The 11,546-nt window shown below is 39.7% G+C and overlaps 2 protein-coding genes across 3 annotated transcripts; one reads left to right on the forward strand and one right to left on the reverse strand.

The window, feature by feature from the left end:
• Positions 1-2,949: 2,949 nt before the first annotated feature.
• LOC130724954 (uncharacterized) lies at positions 2,950-4,527 on the reverse strand. Its single transcript, XM_057576220.1, has one exon. It carries the CDS (start codon positions 4,525-4,527, stop codon positions 2,950-2,952), a length of 1,578 nt encoding a protein of 525 aa, XP_057432203.1.
• Positions 4,528-4,986: 459 nt separating this feature from the next.
• On the forward strand, positions 4,987-9,879 carry LOC130723239 (phosphoinositide phospholipase C 2-like). Of its 2 annotated transcripts, none has more exons than XM_057574213.1 (9): positions 4,987-5,617; positions 6,574-6,770; positions 7,190-7,325; positions 7,407-7,652; positions 7,751-7,980; positions 8,403-8,520; positions 8,890-9,042; positions 9,137-9,223; positions 9,329-9,879. In XM_057574213.1, the coding sequence occupies exons 1-9, from the start codon at positions 5,288-5,290 to the stop codon at positions 9,620-9,622; spliced, it is 1,791 nt and encodes a 596-aa protein (XP_057430196.1). In that variant the 5' UTR covers positions 4,987-5,287; the 3' UTR covers positions 9,623-9,879. The 2 variants fall into 2 exon arrangements, with proteins under 2 accessions (XP_057430196.1, XP_057430197.1); XM_057574214.1 differs by having other exon boundaries at positions 4,992-5,617; positions 7,754-7,980.
• The last annotated feature ends 1,667 nt before the right edge of the window (positions 9,880-11,546 follow it).

The raw sequence follows: 11,546 nt of genomic DNA on the forward strand, positions 1-11,546 counted from the left end.
GACTTGGAGAGTTTTAAAGCCCAAACCTCCTTCTTCCTTAGGAGAGCAGATAGTGTCCCAACTAATGAGGTGGCACTTCCTTCTATCTGTAGTGGAGCCCCATATAAAATTTCTGCAAAGAGCTTCAATCTCCTTGCAAACACCCTGAGGGATAGGGGTAGTGTGCATAACATAAGCTGGAAGACTCCAAAGGCAAGATTGATTAAGAGAGATCCTCCCAGCTAGAGATAAAGTTTTGCTTTTCCAGCTAGAGAGACGTTTTCTCACTTTGTCCACAATGAAACAGAAATTCTCCTTAGAGATACGGGAATGGAGAAGAGGGACACCGAGATACATACCCAAATTTAAAGTTCTCTCAATACCCAGTTCAGTAGATAATTGAGAGGTCAGGTTTTCCTTCGTGTTGTAGGAAAAGAAAACTCTGGATTTGGGAAGGCTGAGTTTTTTCCCCGAAGCTGAGCAAAAGGTTCCTAGAATTTCATGAATTAACTGGGCTTGATCCAGTGATGTCTCCGAGAGAAGAATCACGTCGTCAGCGAACATGAGATGAGAGATAGAGAGCTTAGGCCTCCCCAACTGAAAAGGTTTCCACCTACCATCATTGCAAGCATCAGTGATCAAGTGGGAAAGCCTCTCAATGCATAACACAAAAAGGTAGGGAGAGATGGGATCTCCCTGCCTGATACCTCTTGAGGGATTAAAAGCTTCCAGATATTCACCTCTCCAAGCAATAGCCATAGAAGAGGTAGAGACACATTTCTCAATCAAGGTGATAAATAGTTGGTCAAAACCAAAGAAATTTAGAGTTTCAGATATGAACGGCCAGTGTAGTCGATCATAGGCATTTTCTAGGTCTAGCTTGATGGCCATATAACCCTTCTTACCTTTCAGAGACTTGAGGGAGTGGATTATCTCCTAGAAAGTAATAATGTTGTCAACTGTAGATCTTCCTCTAATGAAGCTAGCCTGGTTGGGAGAAATCAGGTTTGGAAGCACTTCTCTTAGCCTGGAAGCAAGGATTTTAGTGATAACCTTGTAGCTCGTATTGCAGAGTGAAATTGGTCTGAATTGAGTGACTCGCTCTGGGTTTCTGATTTTAGGAATTAGAGCTACCACTGTATTGTGCACTTCTGCAATTGACTCAGGTTGGAGGAAAACTTGTCTCACAAAATGGTATAATGAATCCTTAATCGTTTCCCAGTTCTTCTTAAAGAAGATAGGATGAAAGCCGTCAGGACCAGGTGATTTGAGGTTGCCCATGCTGAAAAGAGCACCTCTTATCTCCTCCAAATTTGGAAGTTCTACCAAGCTATTCCTTTCAGAGTTGTTAAGAGAAGGAAAAGAGGTAGTAGTCTGCAGGGAAGAGTCAACAATGAAATCTGCAGTATATAATTTCTTGAAGTACTTTACCAGGATGTCTTGGATGTCCTTCTTCTCATAAGCCCACTCATCATTGTCATTTAGGAGGGCCTCCACTCTGTTCTTTTGCTGCCTAGAGATGGTACTGAGATGAAAAAATTTGGTGTTCTTATCACCAAGCTTTAGCCAAGATGTTTTTGCTTGTTGAGCCCAGTAGATTTCTTCTTTCCTCAGAATATCATCATATTCTCTCCAAAGACCCTTTCTGAGCTTAAGTAAGTAAGGGTTTGGTGAGAGGGTTAACTTTCTTTCTATGCCTTCAAGTCTTACAAGAAGCCTCTTCTTACAATTGAAGATATTTCCAAAGACATTTTGGTTCCAATGTTTCAATTTATCAGAGCATCTTTCCACATTTTGAATTAAGGTCTCTGAATTTCTCCAAGAGTTTACAATCTGGTTGCTAAAATCCGGGTGATTTAGCCACGCAGCAAGAAATTTAAAAGGCTTCGGAGATCGAAAATCAGGGCACATTCTTGTCCATAGACCACAGTGGTCTGAAAAAGGGAGAGGAATATTTGTAACTGAAGCTTCAGGGAACATATTTCTCCTCTGTTGGTTTGCTACTAACCTGTCAAGACGTTCCCACAGGTTCCCTCTCTGCCAGGTAAAAGGGGTCCATTTTGCTCCTATGTCTTCCAGCACACAAAGGTCTAAGCAGTTTTGAAATTTCTGAGCATTAGATCTATTTATTGGGGCTCCACCAACTTTTTCAGATTCCAGGAGAATGGAGTTAAAGTCTCCTACCACACTCCACGCTCCCTGGAATAAGGAATGAGCATCAGTTAATTCTTCCCACAGGTTCTGCCTTAACCTCTCCTGAGGGTTTGCATAGACAACCGTGAGGTAAAAGGGGTCCATTTTGCTCCTATGTCTTCCAGCACACAAAGGTCTAAGCAGTTTTGAAATTTCTGAGCATTAGATCTATTTATTGGGGCTCCACCAACTTTTTCAGATTCCAGGAGAATGGAGTTAAAGTCTCCTACCACACTCCACGCTCCCTGGAATAAGGAATGAGCATCAGTTAATTCTTCCCACAGGTTCTGCCTTAACATCTCCTGAGGGTTTGCATAGACAACCGTGAGGTACCAACCCCCATTGATATTTGGGTTGATATGGAGATGGATACACTGGCTTTTGACTGCTATCACTGAAATAGATACAACAGCTTTATTCCAGCAGCACCAAATTCCTCCAGAGAATCCAATTGGATCCAATCTGGCTTGCCCATCAAAGTTGAGCTTAGATAACACTAGTTCAGCTCTACTACCATTGATTCTAGGTTCCAAGATAGCTACAAAATCAAGTCTGTATATCCTTTTACAGTCATTAATGAAGCTGGAGAAGTTTCTCTTTCCAGCTCCTCTGCAATTCCAAATTAAACTATCCATAAAAAAGATTATAGAAAAGTACCCATCATCCTTAGGATAAAGGATTTGTGGCAATCACCAACATCTGTGCATCCTTAGTTGATCCCTCATACCTCTCATGAAGTTGCAGAAGTTCCTTGAAGCCCTTCTTTTGAAGCAGGGACTAAATTAGCTTTAAGTCCTCTTCAGAGGTATCAAGTAATTGTATCGGAGATTCATTTTCATCATATACAGCTTCCTGGAATTTCTCTCCCAGGTCTGCTTGAACTTTAGAAATGGATTGGGACCAGCTATTCTCTCCAGAGGAAAGTTTCTTTTTTATGGAGATATTTTGTTGTCCCTTGGGGGCAAGAGAGGGTTGTTCTTGTGGAAGGGGAGGAATGTTCTCCTTGTTGTGTTTGCCACAAGGTTTCTTCTTCTGGAAGGTTGAAGGCTTAGAGGCTTGCCCCTTGTGCGCATGTTTTACTGGTTTCATAGTGTTACTCTGCTGTTTGAAATTTCTTGTGACTTGGTTCTCAAGACCTTGGATCAAATCCTCCTCTTGAGGATTGGCTTTAGTATCTGGGTCTTCATCTAGAGCTCCAAATCTCGAACTTCTGGTCATTTCCTCACGTCCCTGGTTCCCAATTTTGGTAGGTTTACGCTTGGATAACTTCTTTGCCAACATCCAGGGGCCAAAACAGGTTTGGTTCTCAGAGACTGGGCTCTCATCATTCACAATCCCTGACTTAGGGGTAGCTTGAATATCCTGTTGAACCATTGGAGTTGGTTCGGTCACTTTGGGATCCATGTGGGTGGTTCGTGTTGCAATGGCTTCGGGGCAGTGTTCCTTCTTATGTCCATACCTTCCACATTCAAAACAAATAGAGTGGAGTCCTTCATATTCCAATCTGCATTCTGTTCCAAGGGCTGTGACAGTGGGAGATAGCTTTTGGCTTAAATCAATTTCTACCCAAATTCTTGCAAATTTTCCTCTGGAATGGACAATGGTATGTGTATCTATTTTGAGCATAGTTCCCAGAAGAGAACCCAATCTCCAAAGAAATTTCTCTTTGTACAGCTCCACCGGCAGCTTTGGGAGACGGATCCACACTGCTATCTTCTTCACCTCACTATCCTCTGCCTTGAACATCGGTCTCCAGCTCTGAACTAGCAGATAGTGGTCTACAATCGTCCATGGCCCTTCAAAGAGTGCATTGATATAGTCATTTTCTGATCCAAAGCGCACCAGAAAGTAGTCATCAGATAGATCCATAACCTTCAACTCTCCTTCCCGAGCCCAGAGTTGATGGATCCTTTGGTTCATCCACTTGAAGCATATTTTCTTACCCAGTAGTTTAACAATGAGTGAGTATTTCCAGGGGCGGCACCATTTCTCATACTCTTCCAGTGAAATCGGAACCACAGGACTTGGGTTAAAAGCTCTTTTCTCTTCTGTGGGCTTTTCCTTATCTTGGACTCCCACCATCAGTTCTTCACTTACCAGGTCAATAATCTCTTGTGGTGAGAAAGACGAGCCTGGGTATTCCCCTGCAATCAGCTTCTCTTTGTACGATAGCTTAGGGGAGCTGGGTTTCTCAGAGCTGGTATCACCCTGCTTAGGTGACAGTACATCCTCTATTTGTTGGTCCATCAAAGAGTCTGCACTTTCATGGGAATCATGAGTCTTCACTTTCTTGATGCTTCGGTTTGGGTTTTCATCTTCAGGGATTGGGGGGCGGTGGGTTCCTCCGCTCGCCATTAGCAGGGAAGGGAGGTTCCGGGCGTCGAAGTAGACAAGGGGGGGCAGCGGCGAAGGTTTCGCAAGACCTAGAAAGAAGGAGGAGTTTCTCTCTCTAGAAACATGAAAATTGTTTTCTTTTGGGTTTCCACACACTTCTATTCTTATATTTATTTTCTATGATATCTTTTATTTCTCTCTAGCTCATTTCTTCTTTACTCCACAAGATAAAGGTAGATTTCATTTATGAACCAAACATTACTATTGTTGTTTGTATTATTCACCTTGGCTTCAACACACTGCATGCCAATAGAAGTGCAAAGCTTCTCACATTTGCAAGATCCTACTTTCCAAAGCAAAATTGAAAGTGCCTAAACCCAAACATCACTCATCAGATTTACAACCTATCCACATGAATTTCATCAAAAGAGAGCCAAGTGCCCAACATCTCATTGCCCTTCATAGGATTAATCATGGGACCCAAATGAAGGCCCCTCCCATGCATTAGGAATCTAGACACACCTAGACATGACAACAAACCTTTATTTCTTCTTCTTCTTCTTCTCTTATCATTGCCAACAAAACAAGAAACGTATCCATTCTCCAATCCCCAACACACACACACACACACACCTATATCATAATTATTACATCTCAACTACCCACACGCCTAAACGTGCTTACCCGTTATTCAGTTAATTAGTTAGTTATATCTTAATCCTCTTTTTTTCTCTCTTTCTCTAGAGAAGAAGAACAAAGAGTGTCGTGTGTGTGTTTGAAAATGGAAACGAAGAAACCAATATCCAAACAGACTTACAAATTTTGCTTCTGCTGCCGGCGGCGGTTCAAGCTCACCGTATCGGAGGCGCCGCCGGAGATAAAAACCCTCTTCCAGAGCTACTCCGATGAGAACGAAATCATGACAGCTTCTCACCTCCGCAACTTCCTCGTTGAGGTGCAGAGGCTTGAGAAGGCCACCGAGGAGGAAGCTCAGGCCATCATCGATCGCCATAAGCATTTGAGTATCTTCCATCGAAGGGGACTCAATCTTGATGGTTTCTTCAAGTACCTCTTCAGTGATGATAATCCACCTCTGTTACCTTCTCTTGGGGTAAACTAAACCTTGTCTTTTGTTTTGTTTTGATTTATATATCTTTGTCATGTGTAGTTTAGAACATGAGTGAGAGTTCAGAATTTGGTTTTATATGGTTTTCTAATTGTGGATTTTACTAAATTTATGACCCTTTTCCTTTTGTGTTCTTCATAGTACTCATGATAGTTCTTAACAACTAGTTATGTCAAATTTATGGTGAATATGTAGTGAGTCTGTTTCATTTTGGTGCTAAGTGTGTATTTCTAATCATTTAAGTGGGTGTTGGATAGAACCAATTGTCTATTGGAATTTGTAAATTGTAGACTTGAATCTATAAGGTATAATATAACAAAGGGTTTTGCTTGGGCCATGTTTTAGATATTGGAAGTTGGGGTGAACCTTGTCTTTTTTGTTTGGATTTGTGTATTGTTGTTCTGTGTAGTTTAAAACATCAGAGACAGCTCTGGACTTGGTTTTATATGCTTTCTAATTGTGGATACTCTTCTTATTAGAGTGGATTTTACCGGATTTAGTACCCTTTTCCTTTTGTGTTCTTCAAACTCATAAATCAATATAGTTCTCAACAATTAATAATGCCAATTTAAGGTGAGTTTATAGTGAGTCTGTTTCATTTTGGTGTTAAGTATATATTTATCATTTAATAACTCGTCTGACTATGGACTTATTGGAGCTAATCTACTAGAAAAAAACACTAGATAAGTTCCAATTAATGTTCTTTGGTTTGCATCTGAACGGGTTGTATGTGCATGGTGGCTGAACCCATTTCCTATTGGAATTTGTAAATTGTAGACTTGAAACTATATGACAAAGGGTTTGGGCTCATTTTGGACATATGAAACTTTGATAACTTTCTGTAGGTATTTGAAAGACTGATATTATGCTTTGTATGGTTGTTTGTGCTTTGTTGTTCTGGTTATCTGTTTGTGTAATTGATATTATTTCTTCTATTGCAGGTGTACCATGACATGTCTTTACCGTTGTCCCATTATTTCATATATACTGGTCATAATTCCTATCTAACTGGAAATCAGCTTAGCAGTGACTGCAGTGATGCCCCCATCATCAATGCGCTGGAGAGAGGTGTGAGGGTGATTGAACTAGATATATGGCCTAATGCATCAAAGGATGATGTGGATGTTCTTCATGGAGGGTAAGTTTACTGGTTGAATGATGCTGGCTTTTAAATGTGAATTCAAGTCATCTCCCTTGTTTCTTCATGTGGATGTTCTTCATTTTTTGTTGCAAAGAAATCCATACACCAGTTTCAAAATTTAATAACTTATTATTCATTTCAGTTATCTTTTTCCACTCTGATCTTATTTCATGATTGTAAGCACCTTGAGAACAAAATTTTGCAGAGGAAACTATATTTCGATTTGATGAAGCCTTATCCATCTTTTTGCTGATGGCAATAAAATGTTTCATTCTGGCATTGCAGAAAAATGATATTATTTCACTGTCAATGCCAGAATATCCTTTAATTTCACTAATCCCTGGCAATGAACTTTATACTTCTTTCCTAAATATGTTGAAATATAGTTCTTTACATATCTATTCTTTATAATGCAGGACATTGACTAGCCCTGTTGCGCTCATCAAATGTTTGAGGTCTATTAAGGATCATGCCTTTCTCGTGTCAGAATATCCCGTTGTAATAACCTTAGAAGACCACCTTACTCCGGATCTTCAGGCCAAAGTGGCTGAGGTTTGTTACTTGGTGTTCGATTATGATTCAAAATGGTTACAATCTTATAGTTGACACTTAACTGCCCTGTTTACTTTTCAGATGGTCACTCAAACATTTGGGGACATTCTATTTGCTCCTACCTCAGAAAGCTTGAAGGAATTTCCTTCTCCTGAATCTCTTAAAAAGAGGATTATCATATCAACTAAACCACCTAAGGAGTACCTTGAGGCAAAAGAAGAGAAGGAAAAAGAGGAGGAATCACATAAGGGAAAGCCTCCAGGCGATGAAGAAGCATGGGGGAAGGAAGTCCCGAGTTTGAGAGGTGGTACTATAACTGATTACAAGGTCTGAGACTAAGTCAATGTTATATGTAAATTTCCCCAACATTTAATTTTGTTAAAGAGGGAGATTGGTTTATTGCTTTCCTGGCTTACCATCTTTAGCAGAATAGCGGGGATGACGATGTTGATGATGACGAGGAAGATGATGATGCAGAAAAGTCACGCCAAGACGTATCAGCTGAATATAGAAGTTTAATTGCCATTCATGCTGGCAAGCCTAAAGGCGGATTAGAGGAATGCCTCAAAGTGGATCCTGATAAAGTGAGACGTCTAAGTTTAAGTGAGCTTCAGCTTGAAAATGCTGCTATAACTTATGGAAAAGAAATTGTCAGGTATTTTTCACTGTTTCCATTTGCATGTGCTTGGCTGCTCTCAGTATGATATGAACTGGCTATAACTCTTTTGTAATGAAAGTAATGAAAATGTAGTAAAAATTGACTGTTACATGGGTTTCTACCTTGACAATGGTTTATTGCTCTCTTGATGGTGCACTGCTATGTGTCTGGCTACTTGGTGCTTACTAATTATCGCACCTATCTGACAGAGTTCATAGTCATATCATATCATATTAGAAATTTCTGAGTGCATTATGTTTTGGACAGCATATCCAATGGTTTTCTCACTCTTTTAAAATTGAAAAGAATAAAATATCATGAACTTTTGTATTCTATTTAACTTTGAAACAAACTCAATGCTGGATGTGTTGTTTAACTGCAAATGAAAAGAGAAGTATTTATTTCCTGGTTGTTGGCAGGTTTACTCAGCGGAATATACTGAGGGTGTATCCAAAAGGTACACGCATTACCTCGTCAAATTATAACCCATTGATTGGGTGGATGCATGGTGCTCAGATGGTTGCCTTTAACATGCAGGTATTTTCTATTTCTTCCTCCACCCCTCCTTCCCAAACCTGATTTTCTTTTTCTCATTCATTTTTGTATTTGGGGATTTCTTGATTGGTGAGAGGAACTTGGCAAGCACTAATAACTAAGATACAGACCTGTGAAGTCTAGCACTGTTACAGATTGAAAATATGGGGCGGTAAATTTAAATGATGATTTATTTTTATTGTCATTGTTATTTTAGTTTATGCGTGTTTTTGTTTTGACTTTCCCACCAGTGAGGATGTGAGATTTTGTTTGCTATTACACTCATCTAACATCATGGAGTCTATTATTGATCAATGATATTGTGATTATGAAAGATGTCCACTAACTAGTTTCAGTTTTGGTGGTTCGCAGGGGTATGGGAGATCTCTATGGTTGATGCAAGGAATGTTCAAAGCCAATGGTGGATGCGGTTATGTGAAAAAACCAGATTTTCTATTAAAAACTGGTCCCAATAATGAGGTCTTTGATCCTAAAGTTCAATTGCCTGTGAAGACTACTTTGAAGGTGAGGGCTTCACTGCCTGGAGATTTGAGTAACTTTTACCATGCCTGAGATTTGACTCTAATAGAGAGTCCATGATTTTCTTACTCTTATTTAGGTGACTGTATATATGGGGGAAGGATGGTATAATGATTTCAAGCATACTCACTTTGATCAATTCTCACCTCCAGACTTCTATGCAAGGGTATGTTAAGATCATCTACTAGATCATTATGTTTCAGTGATAACATCCATATAGTACCTTCCCTGTAGTTCTTATATGATTGCAATATTGATAACTCTTATGCAGGTGGGGATTGCTGGAGTCCCTGGTGATACTGTTATGAAGAAAACTAAGGCAGTAGAGGATAATTGGTTGCCTTCTTGGAATGAGGTATTCGAGTACCCACTCACTGTTCCGGAATTGGCTCTGCTTCGCATAGAAGTTCATGAGTATGACATGTCTGAGAAGGATGACTTTGGAGGGCAGTCATGCTTACCTGTGTGGGAACTAAGTAGCGGAATTCGAGCAGTTCCACTGCATTCCCGCAAAGGTGACAAGTACAACCATGTAAGGCTTCTCATGCGCTTTGAGTTCATCTAATTTTGCGCATCCTTCTACTCCATACTTGTACAGCCGTTATTCATGTGTTATTAAGAATCTGAGTGTATGTAGCTGTGTAATGTTGTAAATGTTGCTTATTTTGAATGATTTTTTTTTCTTTTGGTATTTACCGGAATGTACAAGGGTGTGAGACTTATCTGCTGTGGTATATTGATGTTGTCTCTCCCGAAGAGTGTGTTTCCATGGATTTTGAATGATGCTTTAAGAAATAAAATGTGTTCACAATGTTTTGTTTATTTGAGCTGATTGCTTTCTAAGACTTTTCCATCTATATAATGTATAAAGAGAGAAATGCGAGCTGCACCTGCACTATTGATATTGCAGTAACCCAATCAAAACATTGATATGATATTAGAAAGTTGTCATGGGTGACTTGGAGAGCTTGGAATTGAAGCTGGATAAGCTCATGGACCAAATTGGTGCCCAAGAACACGCATTGGAAGAGTTGGTGGCAGGCCTTTCCAGAGCCATTTGAGGCTCAACGAAGAAATCAAATGGGACCTGTCACTAGTTCATATGCAAGCAAGTCGACGACGATACTGAGATATTCCCAAAAGCATTTCACAGTATATGATGGCACAAATGACCGTAGCACTGGCTGAAATGATGTGAGATTTTTCCACAGCCAAAGAATTGTTGGGGAGGGCAAAGTGGGCCTAGTTTCTTTTCATCTCTTGGGGGAGGCCCAAAAATAGTTTGACCTAATGGAGCAAAAAGAAGAAGAGTTGAACTCTTGGCGCTTCAGTTTCGGCCACCCCTGAATAACAACCCCTTAGTGGAACTCTCCAAACCTTAAACAAAATGGATATGTTGAGGACTTCTGACCTCAAATCCTCGCGCCAAGTGGACTTGTTCACTGCTCGTTTAAAAGAAGAAATCGAGATTTACATTGAGATGCAACAAGGCGTAAATATAAGGCGTCTCATGAAACTCTACTACCAAAAGTGTGGACAATGGTCATTGCAATGCCCTAACTTGCAATAACCAAATGGTATTGGGAGGCGCCAAGCTAGACAGTGGCAACAACGAGGGGGCTCTTTTTAAAAGGTTCTTACAAGCATAAATGGAAAAAAAAGGAGGGTTAAAGGAATGTGTTACAAGTGCGATTTGTCCTACTCAATAACGAATGATTGTAATAGGCTATTGTGAATTGAGGTTTCAGATTATGAAAGTAGGTTATAACAGAGCTCAATGGACGATCCTACAATTTCTCTCCATGCTGCCAGTGAAACTCGTGATTTTGAGGTATTTTTAATTTTCAGTAGGATGGTGTTTACCCAGAAATTTGGTAAACAGTTCGAAATCCAAATGTTGATGAAGAGGTTGGATTTTGATCCTCTTTTGGGATCTTTAACCGAAATTAGTGTGTCCGATTGATTGATTGATTTAAACGGTTAAAAGCGTGAATTTACTGAACCGGCATGAAGAAGAAGATCAAAACTAACTAAAAACTCTTGTAAAAGCAAGCTAAAAGCCTAAAACACAAGTGAAAAGAAATGCATTGATAAAATAAAAATTTGGTTGAATTTTGCACTCTGGTAGAGGTTATGGCCACTTAAATTTGGTCGAAGACCTCCATTCCAACCTGACACTTCCAATGTTTGACCCCAATTGGCTCGTAATAATTTTTGAGCTAACAGGTTCAAAATTGAGTTTGAAGGGTGGAAAGTTTAACTTAAAACTTTTTTGAGTTAATTCAAAGGAATTTCACCATAATTATTTGTTCAAACTTTTCAAGTTACTTTGGATAAACTTTAGAGAGGTAAGAGATAGTGAAATTCAATTATTACAATGATTAGCTCTAAATATCGGGAAATATGTGCATAACATTTTTAAAATCAAGGCATTAGGGGATCATTTGGTGTGTTTTATAGTTAAAGCGTAATTGTATTAGGTCTGATAG

This window comes from Lotus japonicus, chromosome 6 (genome assembly GCF_012489685.1).
Source record: "Lotus japonicus ecotype B-129 chromosome 6, LjGifu_v1.2".
Classification (NCBI taxonomy): domain Eukaryota; kingdom Viridiplantae; phylum Streptophyta; class Magnoliopsida; order Fabales; family Fabaceae; genus Lotus; species Lotus japonicus.